The 22,110-nt window shown below is 34.2% G+C and overlaps 1 protein-coding gene across 2 annotated transcripts in view; it reads right to left on the reverse strand.

Annotated features, from left to right (window-relative positions):
* Positions 1–22,110, reverse strand: part of USP24 (ubiquitin specific peptidase 24) — an 81,644-nt gene that overhangs the window by 23,218 nt on the left and 36,316 nt on the right. For both annotated transcript variants that reach the window (XM_026707154.2, XM_026707155.2), the window contains exons 24-45: positions 20,325–20,391; positions 17,955–18,065; positions 17,642–17,740; positions 17,404–17,565; positions 13,229–13,314; positions 12,989–13,082; positions 12,059–12,214; positions 11,073–11,170; positions 9,841–9,936; positions 9,509–9,737; positions 9,192–9,351; positions 8,884–9,039; positions 8,112–8,182; positions 7,280–7,440; positions 5,712–5,773; positions 4,833–5,024; positions 3,588–3,705; positions 2,264–2,408; positions 1,950–2,069; positions 836–961; positions 312–410; positions 133–215 (exon numbers count right to left, since the gene is read on the reverse strand). In XM_026707154.2, the coding sequence (XP_026562939.2) occupies positions 133–215; positions 312–410; positions 836–961; positions 1,950–2,069; positions 2,264–2,408; positions 3,588–3,705; positions 4,833–5,024; positions 5,712–5,773; positions 7,280–7,440; positions 8,112–8,182; positions 8,884–9,039; positions 9,192–9,351; positions 9,509–9,737; positions 9,841–9,936; positions 11,073–11,170; positions 12,059–12,214; positions 12,989–13,082; positions 13,229–13,314; positions 17,404–17,565; positions 17,642–17,740; positions 17,955–18,065; positions 20,325–20,391 (2,691 nt within the window). The remainder of the gene's footprint in view (positions 1–132; positions 216–311; positions 411–835; positions 962–1,949; positions 2,070–2,263; positions 2,409–3,587; positions 3,706–4,832; positions 5,025–5,711; positions 5,774–7,279; positions 7,441–8,111; positions 8,183–8,883; positions 9,040–9,191; positions 9,352–9,508; positions 9,738–9,840; positions 9,937–11,072; positions 11,171–12,058; positions 12,215–12,988; positions 13,083–13,228; positions 13,315–17,403; positions 17,566–17,641; positions 17,741–17,954; positions 18,066–20,324; positions 20,392–22,110) is intronic.

Raw genomic sequence — 22,110 nt, forward strand, 5'->3', positions numbered from 1 at the left:
GTGATCAAAATAGTGATTTTTTTGTGTTTGCCATGCTAAGCTTACAATAGTGGATCTCTTTCTTCACCTTTAGATTTTCAGTATGCGGAGAGGGAGATCTGCTTTATCTTGTGACACCTGATCTTCACTTACCTGTGAGGACAATCCTTACAGATTTTCTGATCCGAATATATGCCCTGAAAGGTGTTTTTAAAGATCTGGTCTCTTCCTATTTTCTGTAAGAGATTGAAAAACCAATAGCAGATTAAGTGTACATCCATAGAAACAACGACACTGAATTACTATACCAATGTACCAAAAGTGAAATTCACCTTAAGGTATTCATCCATTTGATCTATAAGGCTGGTGAAGAATTCATAAGCATCTTGCTGTTCACGTACATAAAGCTCCTTGTTCCACATCTTAAAGATCTATAAAATACAGATGGAATCCACTCAGTTAAGCGCTTCAAGATCTGTAAATGTCAGTAGAATGCACTAAGAAAGCCAATCTAAACAGGAACAGAAAGGTCTCTTCTTATCCTTACCCAACTCTTTTTATAAGAAAATATACCTTCTCCTGAGAATACTACTTTGGATTCTTCTCCTGAGAATATTATTAAAGAGAATACTACTCGAGTCAATTGCAGTTGGGAGGCTAATAAATTTAAATAAACAAACTTTAGGATTCTATATCACTGAAAGATTATGAGTAGGGCTAACTAAAATTAAATGTGAATCCTTCACAACATTCCTGATTTTTCAAAATGCTGTGATCTGAATTATCATTTCAAATCATGATGAGAAAAAAAGAAAGGGGAAAAAAAGGATTCATACTTAAAAACAGTAAGTGATACCTTCCAGAAGTTTTCCGGTATGTAATATTGCAGCTTGCTTTCCATTAAATGACCAAAGAGGGATTGAACTTGATAGAATACATTGTCATCAGGATTGTCCATGTTATCATCAATTGAAAGCAATGCCTTTAGAAACAATTTTAATAGTGTTTATTGAAAGTGTAACAATATTTATTTCTAACTTAGTATACATTATTTGTATTCATTTATGCCACTTAAGCGATTAATTATAATGTTCTAGTACAAACTCTTGGATTTACTGATAATGATCAGCTTTGTTTCATATTGTTATCAGAAAATCATTAGTTACCATTATCATCTTGGTGACAGAAAGAACCTTTGTTTTTAGTAACATGGCTCTGTCTCATTGTCATCTCTTTCTCATCTTGAAAAGTTATGTCATAATCTATTAAGAGGTACATCAACCAGCTACCTTGGACTAATGTTTTTTTTAATGAAAAACTAAATCCATGCATCACACCCCTACTGAAATCCTTGGCAATCAGCTCAGGAAGGAACAACATAATTCCTTATGAATGCCCCTTATTTTTGCACAAAAATCTCCCAATTTGGCATTTATTTTCCACCATAGGAGACCACTAAATCCAACAGGCATTTAAAAATGCAATGTTTATATTGCACAAATGATTGTTATATGATAAGCACCACAAATAGCTGTTATTGAGTGATATATTTTTATGTAATAAAAATTCAATAAAGTTTATTTTTTAAAAAATGCAATGTTTAAAAGAGCTATTGAAAACTCTGATTATTTCAACCCTGCATAGATTCCTTACCAAATTCATTTTATAGTACTAAAACACAAAATACAATAAAAAAAATAAAATAAAGAGACAGCTGTTTGCATTGTATTCAGACTGAATAACTGGAGAATCAAACTTAATTTTTCAGAGTCTTATTTCTTATCTCAGCACTGAATCAGATTTGACTATCCCAGGACAGTCTTAGTCTGTTAACATGGGTCAATTTCAAGTTGCTGCTTATCAACATAGTTTTTTGTACGTCAACTCTCCTTCCTTTCTGAGAAACCTCTATGGATATAGTTAACAGGCTTGCTAAAAGCATTTTTCACAAGACTCTGAATAAATGTTACCTCAGGTAGACCTGGCTGCATATACAGTTGTTGGAAAACTGCATTCATATAACAGGTAGCTCCACCATTCTTTAGCCCCACAAATCCAGAAATGGATCGACCATCTACAGGTGGGAGATACTGAGGGTACAGGCAAGTAAGAAGAAAAAATTGTAACATAGAAAAATAGAATGTAATTTACAAAGAACTAATGTTGCTGATTGAAAAATTTTCTTTAAGTATGGAACTTACCTATATTGATTTTATTCAATACATATTTTGTGTAAACCTCTGAGTAGTATTACTATTTGAACTAAAAAAGCCAGTTTACTTACATCAAATTCCTTGGAAAGAGCTGGATCAAGCTGGTGATGCATAGAAAGCAGTTCTTTTGTAATAAGCTGAAGATTTGAGGGTGAACTATCAGCCAACATTACTAGAACTTCATATGCTGCCAAGCGACTATTCACTGTACTGCATCTAAAACAAAGGGATTGATTATTCAAAGTCAATATTCAGCTGTTAATACTTGTAAAGTATAGCAATTTGCTTCCGAAGAGAATCAATTGAGGTTTAGTGCCTTTCTGTTCAAAGCAATTCTTAAATCATCAGTTTAATTTCCTGGATAAGTTAAAGCTGTTATACTGTACATGCAGACCAAGGATAGTTATTTTTGATTCCATTTTATAAAGTAATATCTGGTGGAGGATGTAATTAAGGGCGGACAACTTTTATTGGGTCATGGGCCACAATTACCATTTGATTCTGCACATTTGATCTTAGAAATGGGGATGAATTGAATTCCATATACCAATATTAATAATATTAATCAATGACTTGGTAGCCTTTTTTCAGCATGAACTTGCTTAAGTTTTTTGTCTTAATTAAACTTGATAGAAATTATCAAGATGTCAAAAACAGTACCCTATTAACAGTTTCCAAGGTGCTATGGATGCTGTACTTTATGCTGTAAGAAATCTAGAAATATACATGATAATTACAAATCATCAAATTGGAGTAAAATAAATTACTATTTAGAAAGAGCAATAGATTTGGATAAACAAAGTGATATAAAATTGACAATGTGGAATAAAACAAATCTTTAAAGGAGGTTATTTCTGTACATATCCAGAAAATACTATTTATTTAGCGTATTTTTAATTTATTCAATCCTAAATATTTTTAGGTGGATTACATTATAAGAACAAGATAATTAAAAAAGTAAAAGCACAATTAAATTTAACATCCATTCCACATTCTCTCTACATAAACTGTAGAATATTTTTGCTTGTTTCCCAAAGAATAGCAGAGGCAAAAGCAGGCTATCATAGCTAAGAGAGCTCTTGCTTCTGACAACCAGCGTAGTTTCATTCTGCAAAGGTATTTGTTAAGGTAGGTGAATATTAATAACTGACCTAGGATGGATTTATAATGATGATACCATGAAACTCCTTAGTAACCTTCTTGAGGACATTTATTTTAGTTATTTAATTTCAGAATGAAGATAACAGAGTGAATGATAGGAAATGCAGACATTTAAAAATGAGAAGGCCCCATTTTGATTTACACAAGGACAGAGTTGATTGAACAACTAACATAATACACCCCATCCCCTATACATTATTCTTTACTACACCAATACACTAATATATGCTTTACTTTGGGTGAAAATCCTGTTGAGAAACAGCAATGCTGCCAACGGGAGAATGACTATTCAGGATAATCCTAGATGCTCGGAAGAGAAAGTCATCTAATAATGGTTTGATCAAAGATGAACCTATGTAAAAAGCAAAAGTATTATTACTAGCTAAGCATTAACATGTTTGCAGAAAGCATTTATAGAACAGACTGGTATGTTGCTAGATCCACAGGTGATCAAAGAACATGTATTTTTCATATTGTTTTCCAGGTTCAAATCTGGCTTCTCCATTAACTTCACTTGTCACAAAGTCACAAAAGAGGATCACATTATTCTGGGACACTGCAACTGCTGTAAATATGAATCAGTTGCCAAGCATCTGAATTTTGATCACATAACCAGAGGGATGCTGCAAGTGTGAAAATGGTCACACATCACTTTTTTCAGTGATGTTGCATCGTCAAATGGTCACTAAACAAACAGTTGAAATTTGAGGACCTTGTATTTATGCTATATCATATTAAAATGTTCCTTTAAAGTTAGAAAACCTGTTGAGCACTTTCAAAGTTTGAATTTCAGTCCAACCACCCATGCATCCAAATAGGTATAGTACTAGCTCTTGATCATATGTAAAACTTTTGCCAGCATTTTAAGTATAGCAAAGGAATACATAAGATTCCTTATCTATCTTGTGGGATGGGGGGCTTTTCAAACGTTCAGAGGCAGGAAATATGCAGGGGAAGCCTCTGTCAGAAATCTTCCACTAACTTTGAAGGAGGAACTTTGATATTTTTCTAGTGGGACTTGGAATGCTATTCTAAAGACCACCCCTTTGTTCTCTAGGTATCTATCCTGGAAATAATATTTTAATCTCATTTGCATAGATTTCCTACAAAACATTTATTGTGTTTATATCCTTATGTATCTATATTATATACATACAGACACAAACACAGATATAAACACAGAAATAATAATAGAAATAAACTTCTTTGTATTTGATTTAGTGCACTGTATTGATTGTATCATTTTATACACTATGCTGAAAAAGTAAAATTCCCATATAGTAGCACTCTGTTTTTTAAATATTTACCTGCAAGCTTCTGCACAATAAGATTATTTTCCAAAAAACAAAGATGATACTGATAGTAGCAGAATGTCTTATTTTTTTAACCAAAGTTGTATTTACATTTAATTTTGCAAAAAAGTAAATGATTGCGAATTACAATGAAATTAAAATATGAATTGTGGAAAGTAATAGTTACCTAACATTTCCTTTTCTGCTCCACAAAGTGAGAGAAGAGTCTTAATAAGCCTTAAATGTCCTGCCAATAACACATTGTCAGCTTCACTAGTTTCACACTCAGCTGCACGAGTAGGTTCAAAATTATCCAACCAAGTGATTTCATCCTCCAACATGATAGCTGGACTAATTTTTAATTGTTCCATTTCTGAAGCTATGTAATAAAAACAAAACAAAGGAAGGGGGAAAAGGAAAATAGTAAGCATGCCTCTATATTCAAATAGTCCAAAGAGAAACATAATTGAAATCAACACTAATGCTAATTTAAGGTATATAACATAAAACAAGCATTTTTAGTTTAAAAATTAACCTACTTCCACTCCTTAAAAATGACATGACTGAGAGCTTTTACTTTGAATGTGGTCCTGCTATCAGAATCAAATATGACAATTTACATTATTACAATAATTTCACATCTTAAAAACTTTTAAAGAAATAGTTATTGAAAAGGTATAGTTTTTCCATTTACTGATATAGTTTATATAACTAAATATAGTTTTAAATAGCTTCTGTATCGTTAGTTTAAAGAATCTCAGAATTATTCTGGCTACTTATTAAAGCTCTAGAAAGATGTTATTTTTATCGATAGAAGAGTTTATTTCCTTAGCCTTAAAAGTGGGATTAGCAGATACTGCTATTCTTCTGCTTGGTCTGCTTGGATTTTGAATTAAATGACAGAGAGTTTAGGACAAAGTTCACAAAGAAAACTTGTAAGAATAAAATAATCTCAGTTAGCTTTTTCGGAATAAATGATTTATACCTATCACAATTCTAATTCTATCTTTTGGATAAAGAACGTTTTGTTTTGCTATTTAAAGCTGTTTTAGTTTCTACTACTTACATGTAAGATCGTCCAATAATTGGCATCTAAGATCAAAGTACTCTGTACATTGGGACAAGTGTCTAAAAATGAATTCAAGCAATTAATATTAAGATTCTTATAAGCATATGACATAATTTGTAGAAATCTTTACTTATACATATATTGCTTTCTCATAAAACTTTTTACTTTGAGTGAATGGATCCAGACATGCATGTTTTATATTAAAAAAAATAAAAGTTGCATTTTTCTTGTAATTTTTGTAACTAGGAACTTAAAATTGACCTATATTGTGTTTACAAAAATACAACAGCTTAAAATCTTCATTTAAAACAACCCTAGGATTTGCTACTTGTTTTAATGCTTTTTAAAGCTATTCCTGGATGTTCAACAGAATGACACTTTTAAACTAAAACTGTAACCATAATTTTAAAAAGACTGAAATGTAGAGACTGGCTTACAAAGCAATGTTCCAATTTAGGACAACTGGAGATGCTGCTATGTGTTACTACAACTTGAGATGCTGCTATGTGTTACTACAACTTATCACCTCTCTCTTGAAGTAATTAAATGATCTCAGACTTGGCACTGAAGACTCTCGAAAGGATTGTTTTGGCAGAAATCTGTCCTGGGATTTTCAATAAATCCATTCATCAGCAAAGATTATATTGATAAATACTAAATTGGCCAACATATCAGCAGTCCCACAGGAAATGTTAAATTTGATTCTTTCAACAGTAGAGGAGGATACTGAACAGTTAAAGGACTGAAATCCATTTATCCACCATACGACCCTATCTTTCTCATGACCTTGGTGTGGAGGGGGGAGAGCATAATAGTACTCCCATGTTTCACTTCTTCTATATTAAACCATGGATAATTTGGGCTGAGAGATAATTATCTTAAAGTTATCTAGTGACTTTTTACAGGTAAAGGTGGACCTGAAACAAGGTCTCCTTTTTTTCTAGGAGAACTTAACTTATACGGACAGTTTTTACTTAACAACCACTCATTCAGTGATTCTATTATACCAAAAGATAATAATGGTCTAGCTGGTCAACAATCCTTCCACAGCACCCCTTTCTTGGTAGATAATATTCCCCAAATCTGAAACCAGTTTAAAGTCTATCTTCTGTCTGTTTCCCTTTACAGTTATTTTTTGCTGATATTGTTTTGACTTAACATTTAAGATTTAACACCTTATTTTATTTTACTATACTAAATGGAAGCTATTTAGAAACCTGTGTTATGGAACATCACAACAACGAATAAAGGGAAGGAATCCAATTCATAATTATTAGCTTGACCTATTTTGTTTGTGCATATTATATACACATAGTTAAGAATATATTAACTTGGCAAAAGGCTATCACAAATCACTTTCTTCAACTGTCCATTTAAAAAGATCTTACATGAAGAAATAAGTGTAAGGCCCAACAATTTCTATATGACAGCATCATTTCCACAGGAGATTGAATGCATTCAGTTCATTTCTAGCACTTAGGTATTTTGCTTCCCTTGCCAAGTTATTTTCATTTAAATATACATTTCAGACAAATGCTTATGTTGAACTCATGTCTCCAGCTTACCTCTGGTTGATTCCTCTCATAATGCTGGTAGGTGACCAAAGGGGCAGCTGTGCTGTAAGAATGACACTCAAGAGAAATTGGTTGGGTTTCTGAACCTCAGGATGAGTCAATGTATCTGTCTGACTAAGGGTATATAATTGATCACAGGCAACACGACGAATCTGGAAAAAAGAAAAGCAAATATCTGGTCACAAACCTTTTGAAACAGAAGTGCTTTAGGAATTTGGAAAACCAGTTTCACATTTTGCTCACTGCACATCAAACTAAGCTTTTTAGCATGGATTCATCTGAAATGCCTTTTATGGCTCTTTTCTTTTACTGTGCTACCTTTCTGTTGTGCTACCCCAACTAAGCTCCTTTTTTGGTTTCAAAATTTTGATTGGCAGTTCTACCACCAACCATTACAGTCTCCCTTGTTAATGGTCTACAAACCAGAAATCAATTGATATCTTTTAAAAAAAAAGCTATACCACCATGCTAACAATAAAATTAAATAGAACTAAGATTAAATACATTTCTAACTAGATAAATTTTTCTATACAAGAAATGCTGACAAGTTACATTCTGCATGAAGCAAATATATTTTTGATTTTAAACTTGTATACATGCATTAATAACATTTAAAATAATGTAATGTATGTGTGTCCTCACCCAAGTGCAGCTGTCTTATCTTAGGAGTTATATGCAGCATGTATCAATCGTGTAAACTAGCTTATGTCAGTAGTAAAATATTTATCACTTGTCCCTTTTACAGATCTTTCCATGTAAAAGATGCTTATGTTGCCAATGTTCTGAAAAAAAAAAAATTGAAACAGAAACACAAATTACTCACCTCAGCACTTGGTGAACCCAGCAGTACGTCTATGATAAAATCAGCAACACAAGGGAGATTGTAGAAAGATCCTAAGATAAAACACATTCAAAGTGTTTTATTGAAATACGTTGCATAATTTTATACTATTAGCATTAATATGTCATTTCAGAAAATATGCACACAGATGGTCCTTGATTCACAACCATTTGTTTAGTGACCATTTGTAGTTGTAATGGCATTGAAAAAAGTGACTTATGATTGTTTTTCACATGTATGATTGCTGCAGCATCCCCTTGGTTACAGGATCAAAATTTGGGTGGTTGGCAACTGGCATGTATTTATGACAGTTGCCATGTCCCAATGTCATGCAACCTTCTGACAAAGTCAATGGGGAAGCCAGATTCACTTAACAACTGTTATACTAACTTAACAACCTCAGTGATTCCCTTAACAACTTGGTAAGAAAGGTTGTAAAATGGGACAAAGCTCACTTAACAACTGTCTCACTTAGCAACAGAAATTTGGGGCTCAATTGTGGTCATAAGTCGAGGACACCTGTATATAGCATTTATATCATATAAGTTATGTTCTGACCAATTCCCAAGACCCCGAGCAAGTACATGATCTTACAGCAAAATGCAAGCATTAATAGAAACAAGGAAAGGATGAAAGCAACATTTGGGAAGTTTGGATTGAATCTTCACAATATAATAGGACTCACTTGATGTAGCACAATTATTAATGGAAGTGACATTAAATATAACAGTGTAACAGATTCCCACAAGCTTACCTAGCTGTTGGCTACGAAGTTGTAGACATGTAACCAAGAGAGACAAAGCCTCTCCAGCAATCAGTGCATCTTTGGTGGATACTGAATGCTGCCTTACACAGATTCCAGCATGTAGAGTGGTTGGTTCCCCTTCACTTCCTGAACTGCAATTGCTTCCTGCAATAGATTGAAGAGAAGATCATGTAAAAGCATCTTCCTTTTCAGTCTTACATTTCTCAGGTTTGGACTGAATTAGTTAATGGTAGAGTCAAATATCTTATGGAGAACAAACTCTCTGGTTTTTCAATTATATTAAGGGAATGCAGTACCTGAGCTGCTAAGCCGATTACGAATCCCAACAGGAAACAAGGTGTTGCTTTCTTTTATTGGCTGGCTGCTTCCCACCAGATCAAGGCGTCCTGCAGCTGCTGCCCATGAGAGTCGCATGAAACAAGCGACTGTAGATGTGAAGTCACTGGCATCCATTGTCTGTAAAGAAAAAGGAAATTCTTTGTTGCTTGAAATAAAAAAGGCAAGGTGACATTTCGGGTAATCACAAGAGGACTGTTGTTGGGACCAGTCTATTAACATTCTACACAAAAATTATGTAACCTTTTATTTTAGTAGAGCTGTTGGTATTACTTACTTGTATTGCGACTCGTGCAGCAGGAATTATCTCCTCTACTCTAATGGAGGACCTGTCTGAAACAGACAGTTGCCGATATGAAGACTTCTCTGGAGTTCCACAAATGGACATCTGCCTGGTAGTTTGCCGAGTCACATTACGGAAAGGCCGTGAAGAAAGTGTTTCTACTCCATATTTAGCCACATCTTCATCTAATAAAGTTGGCATTGTTTGTCCAACAAGCAAAAACCTACACACAAAAAAATGTGCCGTTTGAACTATGAAGAGCACTGACTACATTAAGACCAAACTATTCAGTATATTACAAATTTCTGAGCAAATCAAGCACATACCTTGCTAGCTGCAAACAGATAGAATATACTCCCTGTCTGGTTTCATAGTCCACTTCTGAGGGGATGGAATCTCTCTGCATGACATTCACTACCAAACTAGAAAACAAAATCATTAGCTTTCTTTAAGTAATAAAATTAAATGTGTAGAAAACTAGTGATGAGACAGATTATTTTCACAACAAGGTATCAAAACTGAACTGTGCTTGTTGAACTGCATGAAAAATCACACCAATTCTTACAAACAAAAGTCTGCTAAATGATTCATGTGATCACTATAATACTTGACAGAATTAATTTTATGTTACTGTCCCCAAATGTTCTGCTTCCAATGATATAAAATTCTACTTATTGGTATACACAAAGTAATACTCCTTCCTTCCTCTCCTTTCCCTGAAGAATGAATGTATTCACTGTACTTCAGTTGCTAAGCTGTATATGAGATACAGTAGTTAACATTTCTGGAACATTTCTGTCTAATGTCTGAAAGTTGAGCCATGGCAACTCGATTTTTCTTTTTGGTTTGAAACGTTTCGCTGTTTATCCAAGTAGTTTCTTCAGTCTATTTGGATAAGCAGTGAAATATTTCAAACCAAGAAGAAATGAAGTCCAGTTGCAGGACTCAATTTCCAGATATCTCTACCTGGATGATTGAGAATCCTCATCATCTTCCCTGCGTAATCCTTATAGTTTTACAAGCCACAATACTGGGCAACTAACCAAATATATACAGGAATATGTTCAATGTTAGCATGGTTTCCTTAATGACCTTGACACTTGTGATAACTTCAAATTTCAGCAAAACTATGTTTTGGAAAACAGGTACCATTTATCACACAATTCTTTAAATAACAGCTTCATTTTTTTTTTCTTGTAATGGGACTTATTTTCTGATATCAGCCTCATAACAGTTATGCAGAGGTTAGGACCAAATTAAAGACTGAGAGTCAGTTATAGTTGGTACCCCTATAGACACTTATTTACAAAAGACCTATAAGTGAAAAGAGAAGACAAATACTTTCCGTACAATTGACCCCTACCATGTATGTAGGTTTGAAATCTACTTAGAAAGTAAGAATTGTATATAAACTAATGAATTAGTAAGACAAAGTAACTTATCTTCCTATAACAGTTGCCCAAAAATTAAGTTACATTTAATTTCAACTGACTTGTAAACATTTGACAGTTTGACCTTAGGTAACCCTTCAGGGTGATTGAAATATTTAAAAACCAACCTCAAGCCTCCTGCTCTAAGGAAGTTTTCACAAAACGATTTGGCACAATTTCTTGCCATTTCATCATCTGCTGTAGGCATTAGCTTGGAACTCAATACCTAAAAATATTCATAATTTCAAAAACAGGCAATTAAACCCATCTCACCAAATAGTTTGCATGATTTCCTACTTGGCAATAGGCAGCAATATCTACTGTTGAATACTATTCAGAATATTATGCAATTTTTAAAAAATCTGAATTCAAAGGGTCCTTTTGATCCACTTCCCACTCACCGGTTACAATGGTGAGCAGGAAGGGAATCAATAGAAGTAATAATGTAGCTTCTTGAACATTAACAAAGCTTTTAGTGTGTTAAGTTTAATTCAGTACCAAACACCCATTTCAAGGAGCAATTATGTATCATCAATACAAGGCAAACAATAAAGAGCTATTTGCTTGCAGAATCTCTGAGGGGAATGTAAAAAAAGATAAGCTAAACCAAAAACATGGCACTAATATAAAATAGGGAAATTGGTGCTTTTTTTAAAAGCTGGACTTACATTCTTATTCATTTTTAGGCAGCCGGACCAGAGATAAGGATGGTACAAATTATAGTTCAAAGGAGTGGACTAAGTTCGATTATGTTGTTTACTTCTGGTTTATGAAAAGTTTTATTTTAAAATTGATTGCTCTATACTGCATTACAGTAACCAGACTTATTACAAATACCTTCATTACTATAAATAAGAATAATTGCAAATCTACCAAATTTTGCTATAGTGTCATAGCAAGCATTGAATAAAAGTATTATTTTATGGTATTAAGAAGTTTCCTAGCAAGTAAACATTGCTCTAGTTAACCTAGTACCTTTTCTATTGACTGACAGTTTCCCATAGTTTTTTTTTTAAAAGACAGAAAACTGAAGATAATGGGAACTGTACAACTAGGCAAAACATATGTTATAAGTCTGAGTTTGACCTTTCTCTAGCCACAATTTCATTCCTACCTCAAGATTATAAAGCACTCTAAAGGTAGACATTCCTGGAGCAAAAGATCTGAAAAGACTTTCAAGTATTGAAGCCGCACTAGGCTGGTGTTGGTGTTTTGCAGACAGAGAAGGAGATTTTGAAGACTGAGCATTTGTTTCAGAGAGCAGTGTTTTCTAAGAAAAAAAGCACAGAAAAAATGAGTATAAGCGTATTCTTACATGGTCTTTGAAATTATTATAAATAACTCTCAGTGTTTAAAACAACCTTACATAAAGCACTTATAAACCCTAACAAAGTTGCAAAAACACTCATTACATTTTAAACAAAATTTATTGCTTAAGAGCCCCCAAACTCATTATATATAAATAGACTATCCTGTAATCTGCTTCCCCCCCAAAGTAATCTTTGCCTAAGATTAATCTTAGATTAAACTGCATATGGAATATATTTAGGATTCAGTGCCTGTTGGCTGCTGGCTTAGGAAGGCAGTTCAGCCAGGAGTATTAAGATTATATTAAATGAGCCTATAACTTAAACAGACATACATTAAAGATAATAAATTCTGCTATAGTTTTAGGGGAGATTTGCCAGCTAATGCACAGCTATGCCAACACTGCACTATTTTCCAGTTCCAGTGGTAGTAAATACATTGGACACACTTTATGAATCTCGAGAAATGAAGTACTCATATTGAGCAAATAGGGAATACCCACTTTGCAAAATCAATATTCCATTTTATCCAAACTATTATAAATCATTTTAATGTAGCCAGTGATAGCTTACATTTTATCCCATAAGAACTAATGGGTTGCATCGCTTCAACTTATTTCAGCTCATTACAGTCAATTAATATCATTCTAGTTCTCTTTTCATTAATTTCAGTATGAAAAGTAAGTAGTAAAATTTGATTATTATTAGTTTTTATCCTTCTGGTTGGCAATTGGTACCTTTCGTCCAAGTGAATCTAATTGATCAAGAGCTTCCTGAATAGCTGGATCAGTAGGAATCAATAAAAGAAGCCTCCGAACTCTCAAAGTAATCCTGAAGAATTTTAAAAAAATACATCATGCACTTAGGTTTCTCCTGGAGGACAGTCTGTGAGTATTTGCACATGTTTTCAAAGAATATATCTCTTTAAACTCTGCAGCCACAGCATTTCCATACTACATTAACAATGCTTAACTTACCTTGGCTCTTCCAGGTTAGCAAGCTGATAAAGCATATCAAATACATTGTATACAAGGGCCATTACTACACCAGGAAGGGATTTTTCCTAAGGATTAAAGAATATATTGTGAGTTCTTTCATCTCTTTTAAACAATCTTATTTTTAAATACAGCATTATACATTTAAAACTTGGTCTAAAGACATAGTCTTCCTTCCTTTTCCAGCATAAGACTTTTTACACCAACATCCAGCTATCTCCTCAAATTAAACACTTAATATGAATCTGCAAAGAAATCAGGGCAACTATCACTGTTTTTTTAAAATAAAAACAACATAATTAGCAGAAAATTACATTTCTGAGTTCTGAATTATCCAAGTTCTGGGATGAAATATTTCTTTTTGAATATTTTAAGGACAGCTCCTGATTTACCATTTCCCACCTTGTTATTTACATTTGGCATTATTTCAAACAATTTGGATGCATTTGTTTCCGAAATTCTAGTGAAACTATGTTTAAGTAAAGAAGCATAAAAAACTAAAACAACAGCAAGGTGGCAATCTTTCATGCTGGCTTTGCCAAGGTTCTTAATTAATGAATAATTAATTCTCATCTTACTTTCAGAACATCAGCTCTCACCACCTTTCTAGAGATTTTTTAAGCTTCATGAGCAACTTGGGATTTTCCAGGAAACAAATGACTGAGATGCCCAAATGCATGTACTATGAAAAGATTATTGTGGACTTCCGGTGGCGTTTCCGTTGAAGACTGCGATCGTGCGTGGCTTTGATCCATGCTTGCCCTGTTGGATGGGTCCCCGAGGGACCAGAACCATCTGACCCACCTTGTAGGGGTGGGGGAAGAGGGGGAGACTGCCAGCTGGGTTGAGGGGAGCCGCATCTCCCTGGCTTGGTAAACTCCGCTAGAAGACAGGGAGAAGCGGTAGTTTAATGGCTGCCCTGAAAATGGGAAGCTGCTGGGACCTAAGTTTGTGCTGGAGAGTGGAAGTGGTGAGCGGCGTGTAACTGGATAAAAGACTTTGAATATTTTTTTTGAAAACCCCAAAAGCGGAAAGAAAGAGTCCTCGCTTGGAAGAATGGTAGCGGTGAACGGAGAATAAGAGGAAGGTAAAGGAAAAACCGGAAATAAAAGAATTATATGAAATCAGATTAAATTTGAACTAATATACAGAATTGGACATTAATTAGGCATTGGAGAAAATGCTGGACTTATTTGGAATGGATAAAAATTAATATTAATACTACGGAAAAGAGAATTAAAAAAACTTTGAAAAGAAAGTGATATAGAGCACCACCTAATGGTTAAAGATTTTTCTCTTTTATGTTTTTATGGAAAATTACTGGTCGCATAAATATTTTAAAGAAAGAAGAAATGGAATAAAGGATTATTAATACAACAAAAACCCTGGAAGTTTTTTTTTTAAAGAGGGGACTATAGTAAAATATAAAGGAATACAACATTTTGGGACTGCTGGAGGTTGGCTATGACAAGAAAACAGAAGAAAGAGAAAGTGTGAGAAACAGAAACTTTTGGCAAGGACTATAATAGAAAAACTTGATCTTTAATAAAGAAATTGAAGAAATAGGTAAAGAATTTAAGTTTGGAGCTGAAAACTGTGAGAGGTATGTTAAAAGAAAGAAAGAAATTGCTGGATACAATGATTTACAAGTAATGGTGTTGCAGCTTGCAGAAGAACAAAGAAAGCTCAGAGATGATGAGTTGGAAGAGGGAAACAACAGCCCAGATGAATATGGAGAACAAGGACCATTGCCAAAGGATATAAAAGGATTTAAAATAGAGACATTGACACCAGAGACAACAAATAAAAGAGATAAGGCTCCCAAGATTAAGAAGAAGGAATTATATAAGAAGAAACCCCAAAAAAGAGAACTGGAAATGGTGGGGGAAAACATGGCTGACAGCAGAGGGGAATAAAAATAATACCAGAAGGAAAAAAAAAGACAGACCAGGGAAACTTAGAAAGGGGAAAGCTGGCTAAAATTAAAAGAAATAATAAAGCTGAAAAATTTAGCGACAAGGGTTAAGGATCTATAAGGGGGATACCACATGGGAATGTATATGGGTATTTAATCTAAAACTTGCTGGGAAGTATTTTAGGATTGTACAACTATATATAACTATAACTATATAACTATAACTATATATATATGTATGTATGTATATGTTTTCATAGATTTTCACGGGTACAGGTATGTAGGTCTAGGTGTGTTTGGGTCTTTTCTTACAATCTTACACAGTAAAAGACCTGAACATACCTAGACCTATGTATGTATATGTATATGTATGTATGCATGTATATGTATGTGTATGTGTATGTGTATGTGTATATATATATGTATATATAACATATATATATTTTTTCTTAAGTTTTCGCGGGTACTTACATGTATGGTATTCAGCTTTGTTCGGGTATTTTCCCACGTCATTATAGTTGTGCTTTTAAAATTGTAGCAATGTTTTGGCAGAATCTCATCTGCCATCATCAGGCTTCTGTATTGTGTTTGTCTGTGAGTCATATGTTCATAGCCATTTCTGTTTTAAATTTGGTACTAGCCTACTGCTGTGCCAGAATGGTTTCTTCTTCATCCTGATTGGTTGGGAGTCTTGGTCTGTGTTTACTGGTCTTGGAGTTTGCTGTGTTCTGCTTGATTGGTGTTTCTAATATCTTCTGTCTGTTTTGTAGCTTTTTTTGTCTTGATTGGCTGGCAACATTGCGTTTCCTGTATTGGAGGCTTTTAGTGCGGCTTGGCTCCGAGTAAACGGACGGCTATCATTGATTAGGAAGCTAGGTTTCATCTGGGTGCCTGGTTGCCCAAGTCTGACTCACAGAAAGCCTGACTCACAGACGAACACAATACAGAAGCCTGATGACGGCAGATGAGATTCTGCCAAAACGTTGCTACAACTTTAAAAGCACAACTATAATGACGTGGGAAAATACCCGAACAAAGCTGAATACCATATATATATATATATATATATGAATTGTATTTGAATTATGCTGTTATAAACTCTTTCTTTGGAGGATTAAAAATAGGGGAATGGAAATGAATTAAAATATATAGATAAACTTTGGCAAAGTGGAAAGGAAGAAAAAATATGATTATTAATGATTATAAGTAAAGTGAAGATAAAATGAAACATATTAAGAAGTTATTTTAGCAATTTACTGGGGGGATACTTTAAAATATATACATTTTAAAATATACAATTGATTATTTAATGGATATTAGAAGTGTACAATGAGAGTATTTTATTATGATTAAAGTAGGGGAATGGAAAATACCATGTGGATCCTAAATATATTGACTTTATTTTACTTTTACTCTTTTTAGATTGTTTATTATACATTGGCTTAGAGAAAATTAAGGATAGTAATGATGTGTAATGTACGTAAATTAAAATAGCTGGTAAGCTGAAAATGGAAATAATAGGGGATAAGGAATTGAAAACCTATGTGTGAATGAAATGAAATTGATATTGAATTAATGAATTGAAATATGAAATGCAAATTTATTTAAAGATGAGTGAAATGGATAATGATATGAGATGATATTATATAAGATTAATGGAAATGAAAGTATGACTATGTACAAGTGTTATAATCCAGAATCATGTTGCTCATGTGAAGAGATGTGTAAAATTAAAAAAAGTAAAAATCTTTTATATTAAAAAAAAGAAAAATTATTGTGATCAATTAAACAATATACTTTGTATCTGCATAAAGGGAACAATATTAGAGAGCAAATAATAGGTGAGCAGAATTCATTTTAGAAAATCAATTTAATAAAAATTGGCTAATCTGCCAAAAAGCAATGCTAGAAAAGGATATATAGAAGATGCAATCTCTTAAATTAGAATGTAACTCTCTCCCAAAGGTGCTGACAAAAAGGAAACTGGACTTCCTTGAGTTTTCCTGAAGACGCTATACTTCTTCATGGATTTCCCACCAGTTAGTTAGAACTGAAAAAGCTCCTTGGATGAGAAGTGAGAAGTCATCAAGAAAGTACAGTTAACTTTTTCAAAGCGCCTTTGGGATAGCCATGACTTGGATGACTGAAAACCTCTATAGACATAAACCTAACTCTGACAGATTGTACCACGACAACTTAATGAAAAATATGTAATCCACATTTCAGTGGATTCATGCTTTACCTGTTCCATTGCATATGATGAACTGAAGACATTGCTACCACTGCTGGAAGAATCGGCAGAACTTGCTGATGGAGTTCCACTTCCCAGTGTTTTTACAGTAAGTGATTGTTCATCAGAGAAGCCTAGCTGATGAAGCAGCTTCTGATCTTTATTCACTGTTAACTGAAATATTAAAAAAAAAATCCTTAGATTTAGCAGACATTGCAACTTGAAATATACTTATAAGCAATTAACATACCAAACTATCGTTGGCAAAGATCTGAATATTGTCCACAGGGGCATTCAATAATTTTGCTATTTTCCATCTGACACTTCCAATAGTTTCATTGCTATGAGCCTGTAAAAAATAAAGATAATTTTGTAATTCATACTCTCAATTGACAACCATGTCATCACCATATGAAAAGTGTAAGTGCATATTAACATGCTCCATCTTCTCTCAAGTTCTCATGTTTTTCAGCATGTTACATATTATCCCTTGTATCAATCTCTTTTTTTAATTAGAAAATTCTGCAATCCTAGAACTATTACCACACTATAAAATTACATACCTCTACTGTAAATGTATCTTTGGTAGACTCATATGTAACATTGAGAGTTAAAAGATGTCCATGAAAGGAGGCACCATGAGGTAGAATAGTACGAGGAACAGAGTAAAGATCCTATAGACAGAAGGAAAGACTATATTTATATAAATATATAAAGTGCTCTCTGAAAGAGAACCTAATTAACCTAATTAAATATATACCTTTGGATCATTTTACTCAATAAATAAATGAATAAGTTTTGACTCAGTTGTTTAATTGGCTTCTCTTTATCTACTTATGCTACTTGTATAGAGAACATATCATAGATCATATTTAGGCAAAATAATGACAATTCAAAAGGATTCACAAACTTTTAAGCACCAATGTATATTGTTCATATTACTTCATCAGCATGCTGGGTCCACAATCAAATGGCCTCATTTATGACAACATGCAGTTACAAAGGAAATATATTGCTTCAATCCAGAACATATAACCAGGCTCTCCATTATAATTACATTAATATTTACATGACAGGCAGCGATATTCAACTGGCAAAAATAAACCAGGCTGAACTATCCACACAGTGAGCTCAGTGCACAGATCAACACATACCAATTCCCAGGGGAGATCCTATTAAATTATTAGCTGCAGTATGACGGCAGAACAGAATATGCTGGGTTGTTATTCACAACTCAACTACTCACATCAATAATAATCTGCAGCCACTATGTTTACACTTTCATAGTTTTTGGTGGCAAGCCCATTCTTGCATACCCAACCTGAAGAAGATTCTTACAAGTACCAGGACAATACCAGCATGGGAAAGCCATACCTTGCAGCAAGTCCAGCTGTCTACTTTACCCCACATCTACACTAATGTTTACTATTACACACAAAGCTAGAATTGCTTTCACATGTCTTCTTCTAATGTGATGCATGCCATCATCTGCCAGCAATGCTCTCTGGATTCTACATAAGACAAACAGGCCAGACCTTGTACAAAAGAATTAATGGGCACTAGCTTGTCATCTGGACTCAAAACTTACTCAAGTTGACAGCAGTATTTTAAACTTCTAAGATATTTCATCATAGAGCTCATGGGGAGTTTGGAACAAATAAACTTTGCTAGAACAACTGAGTAGGAAACATAGGAACTGTCATGTCCCTGTTGGAATCTGATTCTGAGGGGGAGATCAAGCAGCTGACAGGGAATGGGAGTGTGGCTCCGGTGGCTGTGGAAGAAACGGGAAAGGCACAGGCCAGCTGGGCATTCAGAAAACGACCCCGGGCTACCCCCTCTTCATCCTAGGGCATGGAGGGAGGAACGGAGAAGGGAATAACGTGAGTAACGTGGTTTACAGGGGAGTAAAGGGCCCTGATCCCCTTCATTAGCTGCAGCTGGGAAAACTGTTTAAAAAGGCAAACTATGCACAGCAAAGTTGCTAGAAGCAAAGCGTGCATTATCTTTGTTGAGTCATATCTGGGTTCTGGCATCATCCCAACTGTGTGTTTCGTTATCTTTTCAAAGTCTGCAAGTCCTTATCCTGCCCTGTCTCGTTAATTGCTGCAGCATGGTTTGTGTTGGTTATTATTTATAATTTATATGTACTTTGGGTTTGACTGAATTTCTTCCCTTTAAAGACTGTTCTTGGGAGAGTTTTTCTCTCCAGCCGAGAACTGGACATTGGGGGCCAAGTTGGAGGTATTAAAGGGACTTGACCTACTTTTGTGACTTTGTTGCTTTTGTGCCACACCCTGGCTCATCACAGGAACATACGTATATACATTAAAAGATTTTAAGCTATTTTAGAAGGACTTAACATTCACAACAGGTTCTTAATACATTCCCATTCTTAATTGATAGGTACTTGTATTCTGCTTCCTAAGGAACGTCTATCAGCATAAGCATCCTGTCTCCCACTCTCTTCCCTTCCTTTCATCATCCCAATGTATTTAAATACCACATTAGTCAACTCATTCCATGTATTTGATGAAGTCAGCTTCAGCTCATGAAAAATTATGTCTTAAATAAAATGGTCTACAAGCAACCAATATCACTCATACAATTATGACAAAGGATAATTGAAAGTTATTATTGATAATTCCAGGAGTCAGTTGTCATCATTTTCTTGACAGGCATTTTCTGCCCACAGAAAATTGACTTTATGTATAAAATCTGCAGCTATTAAAACTGTTTTCTAATCACACTTGTCCTTGCCCTCATCCCCACCCCCCGGTCCTGGCATATTCTCATAGCAAGATTCGTTAAAGTTGGACTAAGGTATAATTATTTGAATTAAATTGCAGAATGAATTCAATTATAGAAACAAATTAGATATAAACTAAGCATTCAGTAAATCAAATATTTGTACAAAAGTATGTTTGTTTTACCTCTATTGTGATAACATAGCGTTCTGCCAGAAGTAGCAGTCTCTCAATTATTACAAGTTTTGTTGACCTAGAGTAGCAGAGATTTAAAGTAGCAGAGATTTAGATAACTTTCAAACAATATTTGAACTAATTTTGAATTGAACATTCATTATAAAGATGTATATTTGGATGACTTTTGATTAAATAGCAGATATTTGAATGAGCTTCAGAAGAATATTTTCATTTTCAGAGAAGTGGCATTACCTTGGAGTTGTTTTCTGCTACATAATATAAGTACTTGTCTTATCATGAAATAGTATTAAGTACATATATGTATATGTTGTGGCTCCGGGCTTGGATTCAGCTCCTGTGACTGATATGAGTTCAAGTGAGGAGGTCATGGCAAAAAATATGAGCTGGCACGGCTTAGTGATTGGACTGATAACCAGGATGAGGAGATGGACGTGACAAAGGACGACAGACCTGATGTATTAGAATTGTCAGGACCTTTGACCTCCTCTGGTTCCTTATCTGATCAACAGCCAGGAATGGCTGACAGGGAAGTTTTGAGAGAGTCTTCTAGTGAAGATGAGAACTTGGAAAATTTGTGGTTAAATGTAAAAAATAGAAGACGGTTGAGAAGGCAAAATCAGCTGGAGCGAATGAGGAGAGTGAGTCAGTAAATTAGCACGTTGCCTCAATGAGTATAAAAGGACACAGCTGGGCTGGTACATTTTGCCAGGAACAAAGTGACTATTTGAGTGAGGACGTTACAGCAAGAAGCTCTGAGATTGGAGATTTATTGCCAGGACTGGTTTGCCGGACAGAGTAAAGATTTATGCTGTGGTTTCTGCCAGCCATTATCTTGTAAGACTTCTTTACGTTTGATTTAATTGTGAAACGGCTGCTTTCTGTTTTGTTCATTTGAATTTCGAAGGGGAGTCATAACATGTATACATACATGTGTGTTCAAGCCCAAGGTAGCAATTAAATAAGGAGCCAATTTTAAGATATTTCTAAAAAACAGTAGTGTATATATTTTAAAACAAAAGAGCGGCTATTATTGAGTAGAAAAGCCCTCCCATCTCAAATGATATATGGAAAGCATGAAGCAATTATTTTAATATACTAAACTATTTCAATCAATGAAATGAATCACACATGAAGATTCAGTTACAATATTTATCTCTTCCTTTATGTACAGTCTGTCCAATGGTTCACAGCAAAAGAAAAGAAAAGAGTACAAGTTTTCCATATTTTCTGTATCTGGGATGAGTTTTATTCCAGAATAATATTGGTATCAAACGTACTACATTAGTAAGGTAGAAATATAAGACATCCACATTAATAGAATAAAAATATGTATCAAGAAGAAGCATGTTCATAAGCTTGAGAACCTGTTAACACTGCAGGTGGCAAATAATTAAATATAACGTGTTTGCCCGTTTCAACAGAATTAATAGGACAGTGCATTAAGAAAAACTCTGAATTTAGCCGTGCACCCAAATTAGCCATTTTAACTGTTTTTGAAAGCTACACAGCAAACAATGAAAACAATTGTTCAGGACTCTTTTGCGGCTTCTGCCTTCAAAAACTGCCACAGAACAGAATATAGCAAATGAAGCACAATCTAAACAATTTACTTTATTTTATTTTATTCTGTGAATAAAATGACATTTACAAGAGCAGAAATATACTTTAACAGTTTTTGGCTTGAAGTTTTTTCCTAATGCTCAAACACATAGATGTTTGAACATTAGGAGGAAACTTCAGGCCAAAAGCCATAAAAGTATATTTCTGCTATTGT

Source organism: Pseudonaja textilis, chromosome 3, assembly GCF_049901715.1.
Source record: "Pseudonaja textilis isolate UNSWEBS1 chromosome 3, rPseTex1.2, whole genome shotgun sequence".
Classification (NCBI taxonomy): Eukaryota; Metazoa; Chordata; class Lepidosauria; order Squamata; family Elapidae; genus Pseudonaja; species Pseudonaja textilis.